The sequence below is a fragment of the Phaethon lepturus genome, unplaced genomic scaffold (genome assembly GCF_000687285.1).
Source record: "Phaethon lepturus isolate BGI_N335 unplaced genomic scaffold, ASM68728v1 scaffold1728, whole genome shotgun sequence".
In the NCBI taxonomy this organism is placed as follows: domain Eukaryota; kingdom Metazoa; phylum Chordata; class Aves; order Phaethontiformes; family Phaethontidae; genus Phaethon; species Phaethon lepturus.
Window position 1 is genome coordinate 12,531 of NW_010559526.1, and position 20,101 is coordinate 32,631.

Sequence of the window (20,101 nt, forward strand, 5' to 3'; positions counted from 1 at the left end):
TTGTACTTCGGTCAGTTTCCAGGACCAATAATTTTAGATTCTTAGTCAGTATAAAATTCACTGGAGCAAGTTACAAAGAGCAACTTCATTCTCATTCATACATAAACCCTCTTTAAAGAACTCAGTCTAAAAAGGTTTAAATGTTGTTTATGTGCACTGCAAGGCTCTCCACACTGCCAAGGTCGTGTGAGGAGCCCTTTGTGAAAATGAAATGTGAGCCCACAGTGCCCTGGAATTTCAGAGCATATCCATGTGGATTCTTCTTTTAAATACATGCATGTGTGTGCGTTTATTACTTTGCACATTTTAAGTTTAGTCGATATCTATTCTTATATGATAAGAAATTAGGGACTACTTAGTAGGTTTGATGATGAAACTGTGTGGTCTCCAGAGGCATTCCATACATTAACTTCATTTTTTTTCTTACAACGTCTTGTTCTAACAATCATACCGAGATTTTTGCTGTGCTGCCTCTATAGGTTGCTAAGCAGCAAAGCTTTACCCCCAAACTGTTAGCTCTACTCTGCATGCTGAGACTCTTTCAGATATCCTCAGCAGTTTGAATCTTCTTGCTGAGGGGTTTCCGTGATTGAGAGCAACTGCTTCCAAAGGTCACAGGCTCTCTGTGGATCAGTCCTTTTCTCTGATGCGCACAAACCTGCTCATTTTATGCTTCAAGAAACCCTGCAGCAACCAAACCATGGTCCTGATTGCAACAAACCTTGTGCAAGTGTGTCTTACTGTGTGCTGCATGGTACCAACTGCTATGTATAATAATGTTTATATGGAAAGTGATCTTAAAATGGCATAAGGACAAAAATATTTGTGTGTGCCAAGGTTACTGAAAAAAGCCACCTGAAGATATTAAAACTGTTCTTTTTTGTGTTTTTTTTTTTTTCTGATTTTGTTTTTTTAGGGAAGATTCTGGATGTGCTGGAGAAATATAATCTGACTAATAAAACTCTTGTATACTTTACGTCTGACCAAGGGGCGCATGTTGAAGAAATCTCCAGCTCTGGAGAAGTCCATGGAGGATACAATGGCATATATAAAGGTGAACATTCTCTGACGATTCTTAAAAACTGTGTCAGAAACTATCATCTCCTTGTTTTTGTGCCAAAACTGTAATGTAGTCTGTGGCCAAAAAGATCAAAGCTCAATTCCTTAATCATAAGGAATTCAAAATTCAAATATAGGCAGTAAGTATAAGGTGTTTACTTGCAAAATAGAGCAGCTCAACCAGAGTATGGAGTTTTGGAGTTTTAAGACTAGCAAATGTAGAATCATAGAATCATAGAACAGTTTGGGTTGGAAGGGACCTTCAAACGCCATGTAGTCCAACGCCCCTGCAATGAGCAGGGACATCTGCAACTAAATCAGGTTGCCCAGAGCCCCGTCCAACATGACCTCGAGTGTTTCCAGGGATGGGGCATCTACCACCTCTCTGGGCAACCCGTGCCAGTGTTTCACCACTCTCATTGGGAAAAATGTCTTCCTTCTATCTAGTCTAAATTCACCCTCTTTCAGTTTAAAACCATTACCCCTTGTCCTATCACAAGAGGCCCTGCTGAAAAGTCTGTCCCCATCTTTCTTATAAGCCTCCTTGAAGTACTGGAAGGCTGCCTTAAGGTCTCCCCGGAGCCTTCTCTTCTTCAGGCTGAACAACCCCAGGTCTCTCAGCCTGTCCTCACAGGAGAGGTGTTCCAGCCCTCTGATCATTTTGGTGGCCTCCTCTGGACCCACTCCAACAGGTCCATGTCTTTACTGTGCTGAGGACTCTGCAACTGAATGCAGTACTGCAGATGTGGGCTCACCAGAGTGGAATAGATAAGCAGAATCCCCTCCCTCGACCTGCTGGCCATGGTTCTTTTGATGCAGCCCAGGATATGGTTGGCTTTTTGGGTTGGGAGTGCACATTGCCGGCTCATGTTCAGATTTTCATCCACCCCAAGTTGTTCTCAGCAGGGCTGCTCTCAATCCTCTCATTCCCCCAGCCCGTATTGATACCGGGGGTTGCCCTGGCCCAGGGCCAGGATGCTGCACTTGACCTCTTGAACTGGGCAGAGATACAGCTTTGGAAGGATGTCAGTTCATACTACTGTACTATAATGGCTGGATAGCAGAATAGAAAGGAAAACAAGGTGGTTTGTGAGCCATCAGAAGTCATAAATAGGAGCATCCTTGGCATGGTGATCCCTTCAAAATGTAATACACCACTGGATACCTTTGAGAACATGGTTCCAATATGGGGATGAATATAATTATTGTCAGCAATGTATTTTTTGAGAAAGGCAGGTCAAGGAGAGGTAATAGGATAACAGGATGAGAGAATGAAGGATGTGGAGAAATTCGGCATGATAGCATGGCTATAACAATCACAGATTGGTCATAATCAAAGTTTATGATTATTCATTCACAGACTGCTCATAGACAACATTGTCATATATGAAATAAAGGATTCCCTCTGACAAACTACAGGAAACAGTGTTTTCCAGAGTGCAAGTGGTGGACACAGAGCATCAGGAAAATTAATGTTAAAATGTTTTTAATAATCTTCAATCTTATTGAAATAGGGTGGGAATGCTTGGTTTTATTATTTTTAACGGAATGCAGTGAATATTCTTGTCCTTCTACCAGAGATAAAGTTCTTTTCATTCTTCCACTAGGAAGTGGCTGTGTAATTTGTTTTTCTCTCATATTTCAGGGGACAAGATCAAAGAAATCCAGCAGGTTTTGGAAAGTCCTTTACCAAACTTGAAACTTTCAGTTGTAGAAAGGAGTAAACTGCCTTTATGTATGATTTTTTTAAAAAAACAGTATTACAGAACTACAAAATTACATAGTAGTTTAGTCTGGAAGGCACCTCCTGAGGTCTGTAGTCCTAGCCCCTGCAGAGCTAGGGTGAGCTAGAGCAGGTTGGTCAGGGCTGTGTCCAGTCAGGTTATGAAAATCTCCAGTAATGGAGACTCCACAACCTCTCTGGGCAAATTGCTGCAGTGTTTGATCACACTCACTGTAAAAAAAAAAACCTTTTTCTTATCTTTAAATGGAATTTTCTGTGTTTCAGTTTGTGCCCATTGCCTCTTGTCCTCTCGGCAGGCAACTTGCTGCAGTGTTTGATCATACTCACTGTAAAAAAAAAAAAACTTTTTCTTATCTTTAAATGGAATTTTCTGTGTTTCAGTTTGTGCCCATTGCCTCTTGTCCTCTCGGCAGGCACTACTGAAAAGAGCCTGGCTCTGTCCTGTGTTCAGGTAGATCCATGTATCCATACAGTTGTGTAAGATCCCACCGGTCTTTCTCTTCTCCAGGCTGAACAGTCCCAGCTCTCTCAACCTCTCCTCATATGTTGAATGCTCCAACCAGTTAATAATTTTCATGGCCCTCCTTTGAACTCACTCCAGTATGTCCATGTCTCTCCTGTACTGGGGAGCTCTGCACTTGGACCTGGTGCTCCAGGTGTGCCTCACCAGTGCTGAGCAGCAGATAAGGATCCTCCCTCAACTTGCTGGAAATGTTCTTCCTAAAGCATCCTAGGATGATGTTGGCCTTCCTTGACACAAGGGCACGTTGCTGGCTCACATTCAGCTAGTCGTCCACCAGGAGTTCCAGGTCCTTCTCTGCAGAGCTGCTTTCCAGCCAGTCAGCTCCCAGCCTTTGCTGGTGCTTGAGGTTATTCCTCTATGGATGCAGGACTTTGTATTTCCCTTTGCTGAACTTTAAGAAGTTCCTTTTGGCCCATTTCTCCAGCCTGTCGAGGTCCCTCTGGATGGTAGCACAACCATCAGTGGATCAGCCACTCCTCCCAGTTTTGTGTCATCTGCAAAACTGCAAAAAGGAAGAACAATAGACATATATAGTAAGCAATAACAATACAGTGAGGTTTCCAAGTGAGAAGACTCCACAGTTTCTAGTCAGTAGGTATCTGTCTGAGAATATTTTGCGAGAGCTACGAAGGAAATGCTACACAAGCAAAACAAGCAATGCCAAAGTCATGAGGTTACGAACTATCAATGGGTCCCCTGTGATAACACCAGAGTGAAATGTGTCTTGAACATTAGCACATAGGCCTTACATAGTGGTTAAGTAATTAAGGAACCATATGGTTACATATCTGTAGCTGTAGGCACAGCCTGAGGTGTTTTAGAAGCTCTAAAAAATATTTGCCTTCTAGAATGCCAGACATAAGATACAGGATAAATGATGAGAAGGAAAAAAAAAGACAAATACACTGGGGAATATGCCTTCCCGAGGAACTTTGGTTGAATGGAGTCTTTTCTATCAAGCCTTGCAAAATCTTGTATTCATACTTACAGAATGGAGAACAATTTGAAATATATCTTACCTGAATTAATAAAAAACTGATTGATAGGGTTACTTGGGGAGTGATGTGGCATCTTACTTTTAAAAATAATTGTGTGGTTTACAGTTACCACCTATGCTATGCTGGCAAGTGTCATAGTATACTATGGAATAGAAAATAATCACTATATAAGAAATAAAATAATTACTGTATGAGAGGCATTCGTAATGAAATGAAAAGAAATTTAAAGACCCATGCAATCAGTTGAATATACTTTTACCATTTTAAAATACAGTCAGTTCTGCTTTATCTTCCACTCTCTCCAGCTACATATCAGTCTTCAATTTAACAGGGATATTATGCATCATTTTCAAAAGGGCTGAAGTGGAAGTGATCAATGATTTGCTTAAGTAAGAGTTTTCATACATAAGAATTTATTCATAATAACAGTCATGTACAACGAAAAGTGTTAGAGGTCTGTACATTTCTGGCAGATTTAATGAAAACCACACCTGTGAAGCCCTAGGTCTCAAGCACTGATGTAGCAACATGCCTAAAAAAGCAAAAGGATGATCTTTATGCTGCTTGTGCTCATGTGTGCCTCCACCAGGAATTTGCTTCATCTGATGAGTACTTTACAAAACTGGGAGACATGCACGTCCTTTCTCCTTGTCTTTGCTAGACAATCTCCGCTACTTACCTTTTTGTATATCAGCGCTGCATGAATGCAAATACAAATCAATCCATTTAACCCTCTCGTCAGAGCTGGAGTCGTATGCTCAGCAATAATTGGTTCTGCCCTAAAATCAAAAGCTCTCAACAGATGTCCACAATTCAAACTTACTAATTTGGTATCCAGCAAATTTGATAATTTGATACCAATATCAAGATATTGGTCTTGATATCCAGCCAAATGAGCACCAATAGTAAAATTTAAGGAGTTTGGAGAGTTAGGCTAGCATTGCAAGACTGAATGCAAAAAGGGAAACTTGCTATCTGAAGGTTTTATTGCTCTGGATTCTGACTGCGGAACAGTCACTGTGAATTTGGATAGCCCTTGAATTTAGAAACCAGAGCCAACAGAGTGTTTAACTAGTTGCTGTCATACACAATGTGGTTTATTTCTTCAGTATCCTGTTTTAGAAGACATTATATAGCAATATCAAAGTGATGGATCAAAATCATGGCGTGTCTTTCCAGTAGCCTTTTTCTGACAGTTGTCAGGATCAGAAACCTTGGAGGAAGATGCAGGAGCTGTGTAGTGAATAAAGAAGATCCCTAAGAAGGCCTCCTCCTAATCCTAGATATCATGACCTTGGTTTAAGATGTGAATCCTGACAATTTAGATTCTACAAAGAGTTCTAGCATTAGTTGTATGAGTGTTCATCATACAAGATGGAATTCCACTTTGAATGTTTCTAAATTCTTAGCATAGCCTAAATCCTTTGGCAATGAGAACACGGTGCTTTCATAGACTATTTTGAAATGGGACAGTTGCAAATTTCATGGAACATCTTGAAGTTTAATACTGTTTCCTCATTGATATAGGATAAGGGAGGGAAAACTTACTACACCCTCCCTAGCTTACCTTTGTTTTGTACACTTTCATTGTTTCTCTTTCCATTTAATACCTCACTCAGAAAAGATTTGTCGGTCTCTCTCACTAATGTTAACTGATGAGTTTTTCCTTGTCCCTAATTTCTTGTTATTTTCTTCTGTGAACTACTTCTAATTGTGCAAGATATTATTTTAAAATTACTTTAGAAGTATTGCCTTTCAGGTTTTGCCATGAACTATCACTACCTGTTTATATGTTTACTTTTTAATATTATCTATTTCATCCTAGACTTCCTGTTATCTTTGTATCTTACTGATTACAGATGTGCATTAAACATTAATCTTTGCATAGGTCCTTTGTCTTAAGTATACAGTGAAGGTTATGGTACGAATAACTAAGACCATAGACCCTAGTTCAGTTCTTTTTTCTCTAGTGTTCATTGTACTGCAAATATTTTTACAGAATTTGAATTTGCATCTTGTTTCCTGTTTATCCAATTTGGTGTGGAGTCCATTATCTTTTCTCCTGAATTTGATCAACCTGTGATACTTAGTGCCGTATGTGGATTTTTCAATTCCACAGCTCACTTCCCTTCAAAAACTGAAGTAAATATATTAAAATAATAAAGGACTTAATACAGAGTAGCATCAAGGTAGCTTACTACTGACTTTTTTTGCAAAGTGTTGTAGGCTGTTTTGTCTCTTTGTTTCCTGCCTGTTAGTCAGATTTTGATTCATGACAACCTTTTGTCTCCTAACCCATGATTAATGTTCCAGAAACTTTTCCTGAGGGTCCTTGTGAAAGATCTTTCAAAGGTTTAAATCTAGATAACAGCCTGTAAACCAAAAAACAGTGGCTATTTTAGTAAGAATTTCTTCCCAACAACTCAACACCTTCTTACTTGAACTACTGAAGGACTCCTGGGTGCACGCATGATAATATATTTTTCCTGGTTACTCAGTACTTTGATCAGAAACTGGTCAGAGAAATTATCAGTTTCTCTCAGAAACCTACTAGTTCCTGTGGACCTATTGGGCCAGTGAGTCCTTTGAGTCATTTGGTCCTATTAGTTCCTTTTGAAACTTCCAGTTTGTGATGTATTTGTTTTAAAATGTTTGTTTCTATGTATTTTCCTATTTAGCTCTTTATGGTTCATACCAGATCACTGAATGCTTTTTCATATATTGGCATATAAGTTGTATCTGATGTAAAATTTGTAACCTCTAAGTTATTTGTAACATATAAGTTGTTATGCCTTATAACATAAAGTTTGGTCCTTTTAATCTTGTTCATACTAACATTTTCAGATTGAAGTATGAGAACTATTGTGTTTAACTGAAGTCTCTTCTTAAAACTTTATATGTAATTTTTCCAGCATTTTTTTTTTTTTTCAGTTCTGTGACATTTCTATGTTAAAAGGTATGGAACTTTGGGGTATTGTTGTTGTATGTGATATCCAGGATATTTGCACTGACTTCTTCGTAGGTGTTTTTCACTATCTTTCTCATTAGTATGACATCTGCAATTCAAGTGTGTCCATTTGAACTAGTCACTTTAGCTTTCCTATAGGAACAGAAATGAAATTAGATTTTCTGAAATGTTTAAATCTCTACTTTAGAATAAAGTGACTAGAATAAATAGATGAATACAGCATTCTTGGACTGCATAAACAAGCAGCTTAAGATGACTGCTCTAAAAGATGCCATTATATTCTTCTTTGGTATTCTGAGATACTGAATCTAATTATTTTGTGGTAATTGTTATTTAGTTGCTTAGTTGCTTAGTGACTAGTTTCTTGAATTAGTTTGTGTGTTATAAAATATGTCTCTCCTGTTACGGACTTTATAGCAGTGAACAGTGAAGGCATGAAAAACTTTTCTCTGTACTTTTTCTCATTATACTATTTCACCGGTACATATGCAGACAGTGGAAGTCCTCCCTCTATCCCACTCTGTTACATACGGGATTTTCTTTGGAGTCTCCTTGCATCTTTTAATACTCTTAGTGTCAGCTTCTTTTGGACACGTAGCTATATATGTGTTGATTGTAACTTGGACTGGCACATTAAGAACACTGTCTTTGTATTTATGCAGCGTTTAGCACAATGCGTAGATTGTTGGCTACTCTCAGCTACTGTCGCGCTGCCAGAGTGGTTCATGGGTTATGCTGCTAGTGGAAATGGAGTCAAATGCTGTTAATGGCAAACCATTTAAACAACATTCGTTTTAAGTGCTTTGTGCCTTAGAAATAGATACATTAATAGTTTGTTTGTTAATATCCATGAAAAATAAGAAATGAATGTTCCTTAAGGAATTAAACACTGATTTTTTAAATCACATCTGCTGCAGATCTGTGAGAACTAAACAAGGACTGGAGGAATTGAATATCTAATATTTTATTGAAATTTATTATTTTTATACAATTTCATCTACTGCAGTGATGAGTTCATTCAGTAGTGTTTGTTGAAGCTGTTAGTAACCCTTTTCATATCTTTAAGCCACAGAGAAATCAAACTGACCATTATTTTGGCCTCAGAAACTAGGCTATTGCATATTTAGTGATATTAGTTGGAGTTTCACTTTTGAGTTTAATGAGAGCAAGAACTGAACTTTTTTCAAATGTACTGTATTTTTGTATTTTCTCTGAAGTGATCCAGATTTTTAAATAATCAAACCATATTGTAATTTTGACTGAAACAGAAGCTATCCTGACAGACAATTTCATTTGACTGGAAGAAAGATCAGATGAGAAGATGTCCAAATGAGTTATATATATTAGATTCACCTGTACAAAACCAGCTCAGCTTGAAAATTAACAAAAGCAGTACATGAAACAGATTAAAAATCAGTAAAATCAAGGCAGCACTTGCCATTGAAAATAGATTATTGTTTGATTGTTTTATAAGGTAAGCAATAATAACCAGTTTGGATTGTGGGTTTTGTAGCATAATGTCCACTACAGATGGACAGAGTAATTAATTTCCTTGTATTTTTCTCTAATTCAGAGAAATAAATTGGGTTTGGAAGCTTTGTTTTTAGAAGAATATGAGGAAAATGGAAAGGGCAGTTTGGTTATAATCCAAATGATCTAGGAATGTTATTTTAAATGGTTTCCATCATACATAATTCAGAATATTAATAGTGATATACCACAAAGTTCTCCTTTATATATCAACTTTTGTAAAAGCTCTATTCCCAGAGTTAGATAATAGCAGTCAATTTAAACCAGAGGGAGAAAAAGAAAAGATATTCTTTCAGCTAAGGTTTGAAATGAGGTTAAAATGGAAATTTGACATCATGTTGTGGATGACTGCAGAGAGTTATGTCTGTACTTTGCCTACTCCTGCAGATTTTTCAGGAGAGGTGAATGTAGGCTATTGTTCAATGTAGCACTGAAGGGTACAACTACTCGAAAAGCATAGATAGCTAAGCATGAAAATACAGCCGGGGGTTTTTTATGCTGTTTTAAAAACATTTTTAGAAGAATTTAAGAGAACAAAAATAATATATTTGGGCTGCCTAGGGTTTGCCAGGCATACAGACTGCTAGGTTGCTGTCTTTGTCTCTGGAGTGTTGTCAACTCCAAGCAAAATACAAAACTCATGAGTCAGATCCTGAAATATCAAGAGATTCTATTTTTAAATAATGACCTTTTGTGGATTTTTTACTTGCCTTCAAATATTTTAGCCATTTGGTTGTTAACTTTATGTTTCAAGCATCAGTAGTGAACCTTTGATTTAACTTTTAAGGAAAAAAGAATGCAGATAACTTGAACAATGTTTAACAGCTGGAGTTTTAATGACAATGTTTATCAAGGGATTTGTAATCATATAATGGCATTAAGCAATTCCAGTGATGTCACTAAACACAGTTCTAATAACGATGAACACCATGTAGGCATAGATAATAGAAGACAGTCTTCCGCAATGACCTCTAATTCCTGCCCTGGTTCCCTGCTATTCCTAACCTCCAGAGATATCAAAAAATTATGCTCCAATTAGTCTTTTGAAAGGAAAACAGCACTCACTTCTTTATAGACATAAGCGAGGAGATAGCCCTGCTGTGGAGTCCATTTTGCTTTTTGTACCTCACAGCAGGGAGACAGAGTTTGCTGAGTGCTCCCTGTATGCTTGGGTAACATGCAAGTTTTCTGTCCTGTTCTGTAGCGATTCAAGAAAATTGTACTGTGAACCTAGGAGCTGTGAACGTGATCCAATATCTAGGTTTTAAAGATTGCAACAGGTGTGGGAATGGGATTGACCACTCACCTTGTAATTGCTGTCTTCAGATTACACAGGAGGCAACAGTAAAACAAGAATTTATTTAAACAATCCAATCTGGATAGGACTGTTACTAGGTTCAGACAGGTATACAGAAATAAAAGGAACCTTACACTTAAAGCTACCTATGGTATAGATCAGCTGTCTGTCCAGCCAACAAGACGTTGTGATGTTTACACAGAACTTGGATCCAGCTCATCAACTAAACCATCTCCCTGGCATAACTGTTCACTGAAGAATATCTTAATTTGAGGATATCTGTAATTTTATGTCCTTATACTTTTCCTGGATTTTTATTCAGATTTAACTACTCCCACTCAACAGGATTTTCTGTAAACCATAACTCAGGATATTAATCTTGACACCTTCCTGCTAGGCAACACATAATCCCCACCAAACTTTTAAAATCAGAATGACCGTTGTACATGGATAGAGTCACCTTTTATACAGAAGATGCACACAGTCTATTGACATCTGCACTGGTCTCAAACTAACCATCTTAATAACCCATCAGCATACTGTTGGGTGAACACTTCCTTCTGCTAGGTGACAGATGCTTTAAACCTCACCAAATAACACCTTTATAAACTTAAATCTACATTTTCTTTAGCTTTTTTTTTTACTCATATTTTTTACAGGAATGGGAACAAAAATAATCCATCCATCTCATTCCTGAGTTTTAGAGTAGGTAGCCACATGTGTTTTGGTGAGAATGGAATCACACTTGGCACAGTGATGAGTAAATTTTTAAGACTGCTCTAAAAGATTTATTGTCTTGTTGAGGTCTGAACTTGTCACTGGTTTCCAGGTACAACTTAAGTAAAGATTGTGGCTTGACTTAATGTTGCATATTAGAAAGTTTAAGTTTTCTGATGCCAGACCAGATAATCGTGTGTCCCTGACTATTCCATATTATGAATTCTGATAAAGCCTATGAAAAAAAGTAAGCAAAAATCAGGTATAACAAAGAATCATGAGCTAAATTTTTTTTTCATCCATGAGACTGTATATATATATACACATATATATATATAAAATGGGTAAAGATCCAAGCAAAAGATAGCTTGCTTTCTTGAAGTTGCTACTTACCTTTATGAACAGTGAAAAACCTATAGAAAAACAGGTAGATTGTGAATGTCCCAATGCTGAAATAGAAAAGATCATTCAGGAGTCAGTAAGATAAACAGCATGTATAGTAAGGTCTGGACAAAAAAGGTATTAGAATCTGTGTGGTTCTTTGAAGGTCTAAGAGGCTGAGGAGACAGAACTATTATGTACTTTGTTGTAATATTTTGTTCTTTTGTGTTGTTTTGGTTTTGGTTTTGGTTTTACTTGAAAAAGGGAGATACAGGAAAAATAGGCTCATAGTATTTTTATTTAAACCATTAATTGCTCTTGGATTCAGTTAGTGGCAGGGGGTCAACACACATATTCATCTTCTTTCAGACATTTCTGTTATATGAAACAATTTCAATTTAGCTGTAAATTCCTGGCCCAGACCATGCTTGACCACATCCAAAACCCATCAGTTTACCAGAAATATTTTTTTCCAAGTGATATATTAATTTCAAAGATCAACCTGAAGTCCTGTACCTAGTCACATGACTGTATAAGACATTAATAATAGCACTTGTGATAGCTCTCCGTACAGAGTTTCATCGATCATATATTAAGTAACGGTAGAAAGGTCCTAGAATAAGCGCATTGTCCTTCTCCAGTGATGTTGGGAGGACTGGGCAGTGGTGGATATTGTAGAAACAAAGGAAGTGGCTGCAATGTAATGTTGAATGCAAACAGATGATACTGTATGTGAGGCAACTGTGCTGGTTTAGAAGTTGAAAAGCTCCTCACAGCATCCTGAGATCTACCATCACTGTAATGTATTTCTTCTTGATGCATTGCATTGGAGAATTCAGTAAAATAGTTAAATTAGTACTTTCATCTATCTGAAGTCATTAAGCACCATTTTTAATAGAATATCATATATATTCTGTGGGTTCATACCTCAGACATATAGGCATATAGCAATTTATACAGCTGTTATTTAATTTTGTTTATAAACTGAATACATTTTATAAGCTCTGCCTAATACATATTAATAGATTTACTGTGAGAAAGGCACTGACTGTAGGAGAAAAATCTAAAACTAGCAAATTAGAATAAATTAATTTAATGAAAAGATGATAGCTAGACAGAATGTTAAATATTGGAAACTGAATCTTGCAGGGGGGTATTTTCCTAAGAAGAAATTGATTGTTTTTAACAAAAAAAAACTTTCATTTTTCAGGTGGAAAGTCAATGAACTGGGAAGGAGGTATTCGTGTGCCAGGGCTTCTCCGTTGGCCTGGAGTGATACAGGCTGGTGCCTATATTGATGAGCCAACAAGTAATATGGATATATTTCCTACCATAGTCAAACTTGCCAAGGCACAGTTACCCTCTGACAGGTATGCTCTGTAGTTATCTCTGTTTTAGAGAAAGTCTCCTGAGTGTTTTATACATTCTGCTGATGTCTATTAAGATAAAGGCGAGAATGAAAAGAAAAAGAATACATTTTAAAAGTACTTTTTTGAAATTACTTACAGCAATATGTTGTCTCTTTTCATATTGACATATTGATATATTTTACAGAAACACTGTATGTAAATACACCTTAACTTGCAGAACAAGCATCAAGCAACATGCGAGTAAGAGAATACCACGACAGAGCAACATACTGTCAAATCACGGCCTAGAATTATTTACTAAAAGCAAAAATGAATGTGTCAAAAAAGGCTCTATTCTGCATAAGTGAACGTGGTAGAAAAAGGAACTGCAAGTGTAAATTATTTTAAAGGTTACAAGCTCAACCTTTGCCTGCTTAGTATGACAAAGTGCCAGCTAGGCTTTTCTCACAGGATTTTTTGTTCTCTACCAAGTTAGTAAAAATAATCCCTTACAGAGTTTTGCAGCCTGATAAGAAAACCCACTGGTCTTCCAAAATTTCTAAGATGCTTTATTGACACTCCTACATCCTTGTGCTTTGTCTTGTTCAGGAGATACCCAGTGTCAGCAGCAAGGTGCCTCCACCTAAACTCTGTTGACATCCAAATCCAGCAAGTGGAGAAACCTGCTGCTATGCATATGCTTTGAGCACATCTACCACGCACAAACAGATTTTGAGCACAAAGCATCCAGAATCCACATGAGGAAAGCCAGTGGTGAGCGGAGAGACCCTGCTAATGATGATTCATTGAGTGCTTGAAGGAAGTGGCAGAGCAGGACATGTGTAAGATGAAAAATTGGTCCGACTGGTCCTGAGAGATCCCCTACAAGCAGTAACTGTCGAACCTAAGCAGTTCAGAGTGTTCTTAATGTGGGACGATATTATGTACTTTGTTTTCATATTGCTTGAGTGAAGACTAAGCACTGATGTTTTAATTTGATCTCTCTGATAGAAATCCCAATATACTCATGTAACTCGCAAGTTGCTCCACTCTGATTCTTCTGTGTAGACTAGGTGCCATAATTACTGCTTCATGGTAGGTCAGAGTGGGATGCCGTGGACTGGCTTGAAGCATCTTTGATGCAGCAGCTGAATTCCTATCACTCCACTTCCTGAGAAATAAGAGAAATTACTACAGTTAGGATTCAGTTACTAGGAGGGAGCAGGTTAAAAAGGGAAGGAGGATATGCTCCTAATTAAAGAAAAATAAGTAATCAGAAAGAAAAGGCTTATCTACCCTCTCTGAACCCAGCAGATGTGGGAATGCAAGAGTACTGGACACATATTACTGGAGACACCCTTTTCTCCATCAACAGGCTGTAGAAGAGAAAGTGTACAGTAGACATGTATCTGTCCTGCTGTCAGCTTGGTAGTGGGCAAACCTGCAGGGGCAAGACAAGAGTGCATTACTCAGGCAAGAAAACAGGACAATTTGAGAGTGGGAAAGTCCCTAATTCAACAAACTCACACAGACAGGGATGCACCCAGAAAGCAGAGTGATGGGACAACATTGCTTCAGGAATTCCAGTGTGTTTTCCTGCCCATCCTTTGAGAAGAGTCTTACTCAGAATGTTGCATCCAATTGCTGCCAAGAATTTCATAGTATATGTAAGCTCAGGTCTTACAAAAATGAAGAGACTACCTGTCTTGTAATAGTTACATTAATGTGAAAAGGATTTTACATGGTAATAAAAATTGACATAGACATTTAAGGGTTTAAAAGTTTCAAAAATGTTTTTATGAGCTGTTGCTCAAAATGCTTAAAAAATAATTATCTGCTAATCTATATGTAGGCAAAAATTAATTTCCTATAAAAGTTCTTGTAAAATTTGTAATTTATACCAGGTCAAAAATGCATATTGTGATTTTCTCCCACCAGCTGATTCCAGTAATTCAAAGGCTTAATTTATGCAAACACTTATATGCCTGTCCTGGTTTCAGCTGGGATACAGATAATTCCCTTCCTGATACCTGGTGCAGGGCTGTGTTCTGGATTCAGTATGAGAATGATGCCGATAACACGCTGAAGTTTTAAGTTGCTGCTGAGTAGTTGTGGTGCTCGTACTCGGCCAAGGACCTTCCGGCTCCCCAGGCTGTGCCAGCGGGGAGGTGCCCGGGGAGCTGGGAGGGGGCACGGCCGGGACAGCTGGCCCAGGCTGGCCCAGGGACATTCCCCACCGCGTAACCTCGTGCCCAGCGCATCGGCGGGAGGTGGCCGGCGGGTGGGAACCGCTGCTCGGGGACGGGCTATCGATCACCGGGTGGTGAGCAGTTGCTGCACTGTGCGTCACTTGGGTTTGTATATTCCATCATCATCATCAACATTATCATTATTATTATTATTATTGTTATTGTTATTATTTCCTCAACTGTTTTATCTCAACCCAAGAGTGTTTATTTCTGATTCTCTCCCCCATCCCAGCTGGGCATGGGGAGTGAGCAAGCGGCTGTGTGGTGCTTAGTTGCTGGCTGGGGCTAAACCACGACAATGCCTTGCTTATTTTATAACTCCATTTTGATGTAAATTGACTGACTCCTTCCAATCATGACCAAAAATTCTCCAGTGGCATTTAAATATTTTTTAATATATATATGTGTGTATGTGTTGTTGATAAACACACATTTAAACATAGTTCATTTTCAATTTCAAAATGACTAGTTGTGAGTTGAATTCTGGCATACATAATTTGCTGGACAAAGTTCTTACCGTTACTTCCAGGGATGCTAACACAGCACAGCATATATTTCTTGGTTTGGGGTTACTTTGGCCCGACTACTCCCAAACAACTTGAGCAAGTATATGTGTTTGTATACCTGGAGGACTGTGCTGTAGCAATTTATTCATATATGTCTGGTCACTTACTCAGAAAAAGAAAAAAGATAAAAATATGTTGAGGAAGCAAACATTCTCAGTGTCAAAATGTAAAATTAATGTTTCCTTAAATAATGTAGAAATCAAAGGGGAAGAGCACCTGAAGGTTTTTCTCGGAATTGACCAACCAGAGGTGGCCATTCAGATCATGAGAGGCCAATTTGTTTTTTAAAGGAGTGGAAATGCAGAGTTATAATATCTTCTCAGTACAGTGAAGTTTGGGTTATTCTGATTTTGAAATGCTTTCTTACTCAGAATTATTGATGGACATGATCTGATGCCCTTACTTCAAGGAAAAGTTACCCGATCCAAGCATGAATTTCTCTTCCATTACTGTAACGCATATTTAAATGCAGTGCGCTGGCATCCAGGAAACAGTAAGTAAACTCGCCTGTTCACATTTTAAATGTTTCATATAATTTTTATTGCAGCTGAAAAGAATCAGGAAAAAGCCTTTAAACAAACAAATTGTTTAAAATATCTAGTCTTTTTCCTTCTTTGTCACTTTTATTTTTGCTGGAACACACCTATTCACCATTTTACTGTTTAGCATTAGTTTTTTGCTGTGCATTAATGTTACATATCAATATAATACTGAGATCTATGGTATCTGGAACTATTGTTTTTAAACTTGCCTGAGAGATAGTCTGGAGTTACAGAATGAAGCAGCTGAGGTTAACTGTTACCTCTTCCTAAAAATGTACAGGTAATAGGATGGTTTGCTGAATAACAACACAACTATGATGTCAACCTGGACGTTGTTATTATTGAGATAGCAAAGTATAGAAGAATCACTGAGTCAAAGTCATAATTATCCAATCAATGAGTACAGTATTAAAAGGGTCCCTTTTCATGCTTTTTATGAATGATATAATTCCACTTTGTAAGCCAAAGGAAAAGCATTTCCCACTGGTCTGCTCCTTTTAAACTAAGAGCTCACTGTCTCTGGTAGCAACTTCCACATTAAAAAAAACATATTTCCCTTTCTATAAAAATCTCTGTGCTGAGTGATGTCAAACACGCATTTGTCTCATCTCAGTTGACACTCAAAGTAACGACTTGTGTTACAGCTTCAAAACTGTGATCCAAGACAGGCTTTGATGTAAATTTTTTTTGGTTTAAGTACCTTGGGAACGGACCTGCTTAATACTTACTGTGCAAACTTAAAACGAGTTGGAAACTTTGTCATCTTGGTCACCTGCAGGCTCACTCTCTACCTGTCTTGGGCTTTAAACTAGGAAAGGGGAACATATTACATATAACATTTATTTACCACTACTTTGCCTGTCTATCTTGCATTTGATAAATAATCCTAAGGAAGGACCAAGCAATGGGAAGATGTGGTTATCTAGTACCATTTTGGATCTGAAGTTGGATGACATTACTCTGCGTCATGATGAGGAGAGAAGTAGGCAGAGCTCCAGGAAGTCAGAGAAGCTGTTTTTCCCAAATACACACCTTTGCAGATGAAGTACCCCTTGTCTGAGGAAAGATCCAGCTTTGTTATTCACTTTAACGGGAAATGAAGGGGAGCAATTATGAGAGGCTAGTCTATTGTATTTACTTGAGGGGCAACAATGTAGCTTGTGATTCTCTCTTTATCCTTCCTCCAAGGCAATCAAAACAGAAAGCCCACTCAGAACCTGGAAATAGCATTTTCATAACACCGGGCTAATTTTTGTATGGAAACATTTTTGAAATACTACCTTGTCAGCTTACATAGTAGCGAGAGAATAGGCAATAGCCAGATATTCCTCTCTCCTCTCTTTTGTACCCATCCCCTGGGAATGCTCAATGTCTGATTCCTTCTTACTTGTCCAGTTTCAGACCTTCCAAAATGCCTTCTCTGTGTAGACAATGCAATCATATTTGTAAAGATATTTGTTGCTGTCAGCTACATGTTTGCTCCTGTTTATCTGTCTCCCATGTGTTACTGTTGTACAGAGACAAAGATACTTGCATTACAGCTGTACACACCTGATACTATCAGCATTGCTGTGGGACTCGTGGAAAAATGAGTGTGGTTGTTTTTCCTTCTGATATTTCAGCAGCTCTCTATGAAGCAACTGATAACTTCAAAGTGCATTATATTCCTAGTTAGAGTATTATTGTCTTCTAGCCTCCCACCACAGCTTGATCTTTACAGCCAATCTCAGAGTCCATCCACAGTCACTATTTCCACCACTAGTGAGTGATATTTTAGTATATGAAAATGAACACAAGTAAAGCAGAAATATAATGCAATGTTTTGTTTTGTTTTTTTTAACTGGAGAAGCAATTATTTCAAATATTTAATTCAAAATGTTGCAGAGCTTTTGCCTAGCAGCAAAGAACTGAGTTAGAAGTATCCTGTAGCAGCAGTTCATTCCCTATACATAGAAATACATCCAAGAAAGGGAACGAGGCCATGTTCATGAAGGACAGACTAGAAAGCTGGACAATTGTGCAACTTTCACGTAACCTCAGCATGCTACTCTTATCAGTTACAAGGCTGTAAGTCTTCAGGGTTTGGGTATGGACTGATCACTGTTCCTATGTCTACATGCGTTTCATGTCTAACGCACTTTGTGGCCTAAATAAGTACCACATACCTCCACGAGCACACACATTTTCCAGCATCCAGGAACGGCTGTAGGATCTCTCATCCTTTAGTTGCACCTTGCCAATGACTGTAGTCAGGCAAAGAGCACTTAGTTCACAGATGAGCACCAGAATCAGTCTCTAAGAATATTCTTAAGGGTAGTCTTGGAGAGGTGATATTAAGAAAATCTTATCCTTATCTAAGAACCTTATCTACCGTAAACCTTATCTAAGAAAAATCAGAAAACTCTTGAAAGAAGCATCATTAGGAGCAGTTTTCTCTTTCTGTCTACTGTAAATGATCATCTAGACTACAAAAGACTTGTGTTGTTCTTGATCTGGGTTCCCCAGGTAGTTAACAAGATTGACTACAGCTACTTGGGAACCGTGTAACAACAGGCTACCTGCAGGTTATGCCTGTACATACGGGCCAAATGCCGACCGGCTCTGCCTCTCATTGGTCCTGGGCCTTGGTGGAAGAAACCGTGACGATGTGAAATTAATAACCCCAGCTATGTTCAGCGTCTTCTACCCTGTTCTGGTGATGGTCCTAAAAAAGGACCCAATTGTCCAACCTTTCTGAGACTACGTTAAATGTAGTCTGATCCCTTCATTAAATGTGTCATTTTTATTAATTTTAAAGATGCAGTTTTTGAAGAAGAAAGCAGTAACAGCCAGAAATTCATAGAAGAGAAAGCTTACGACTGCTAAGGAAAATCTTGTTTGTTTATTTATTAGCTAAAGTATAATCCATTCTAAATAAAGAGTAAAGAGGCATATATTGCATATATGCACTTATTGATGCATCTATTCTCATATTTTTTACTATATTTATTTTCTGGGAAGTCTTAGTTTGTATACCACCTTCAACTTGCATATTCCACTTTTTTTCCTAAATACTTAAAGCGTAGGATTAGCTTTGATCCTAAGGAAAAATACATAAACCAGGAAGTGAGAGGAAAACAAAAATTCTGCTTAGTCATTTGGTACCTTGTTGCCTCCATCATTTCACAGTTACCTTAGTAACTTTATCTTTGCCATTGTTAGATTTTCATTATGCTTCAGTCTGGAAAAAAGCTTTTTTGGTTTAATTTTTAACTTTTAGGCTATATATATGAAACAGGTAAATTTAATGTATGTGAAATTTGTAGTACTTGCACACCTGTCCCTTGCTTGCAAGCTTCCAAAGTCTGACTTAAACAGGTGTGTTTCTCACATTATCCAGGGAAGGTCAGAAACTTCAGGGCGAACAATTTCCATTTTACATTTATATATTTAGAGACTAAGCATTCCTCATAACCAAATCAATACACATCTTCATTAAGATATATTAGTTAGGTCAGTTACTGCATTCACAATATACTTTCCCCTTCATAAGCCCTTTGAAGGAGCATTTAGAGGATGTGTGCTATGTAACGCTCTTTTCAATCAACACTTCAAAATTTAAGACTTCTCTTTTCTAGAGAGGTGTAAGGAAAAGAATCTCTCTTTCCTCTGCCCTCCTTTGCTTTCCCAGCCACAGAAAATAAAGCTGACACCATTTTCTTCTTCATGTCTCTTTGATTCACTTACATTTTTCCTGATAGTAAAAAATAATGCATATTATTCTTCACGTACTGAATTAAAAAAGGAATGAAATATCAGGCAATTTTCTTTGCTCATGATTCATGTCTCACTCTCACAGACTCTTGCATGTTGACACTTGCTATCAGTGCCTTGGAAGCAGCCAAGACATACAGTCCTAGTCCTTGGAGAATGATTTCCTGTTGTTTTGAAACCTTATAAATATGTATAATTTAATTGATCTCTTAAAAATACAGAGAGGAAGACATGCTAAAACAGAGTCAGCAAAGTACTGTGATTTCTCATTTTCGATGCATATTCTCCACGGCTGCCTGATGTACCACATAAGTACCAATATACAAAAGCAACCCCTTTGGAAACAAAACAAAACAAACTTTTCTTTCTCCCTAATAAGGTGTAATCGTTTAGGGTTTTTTAATCATTAAACATTTAAATTTAAA

At 37.8% G+C, this 20,101-nt stretch overlaps 1 protein-coding gene across 1 annotated transcript; it reads left to right on the forward strand.

Annotated features, from left to right (window-relative positions):
* Positions 1–916: 916 nt before the first annotated feature.
* LOC104625677 (steryl-sulfatase-like) lies at positions 917–15,874 on the forward strand (the record flags this gene model as incomplete). The annotated part of the gene is made up of 3 exons (XM_010293369.1): positions 917–1,054; positions 12,428–12,587; positions 15,753–15,874. Coding segments are annotated over 3 exons (420 nt in total), but the record flags the coding sequence as incomplete, so codon positions are not given.
* Between the last annotated feature and the right edge of the window lie 4,227 nt (positions 15,875–20,101).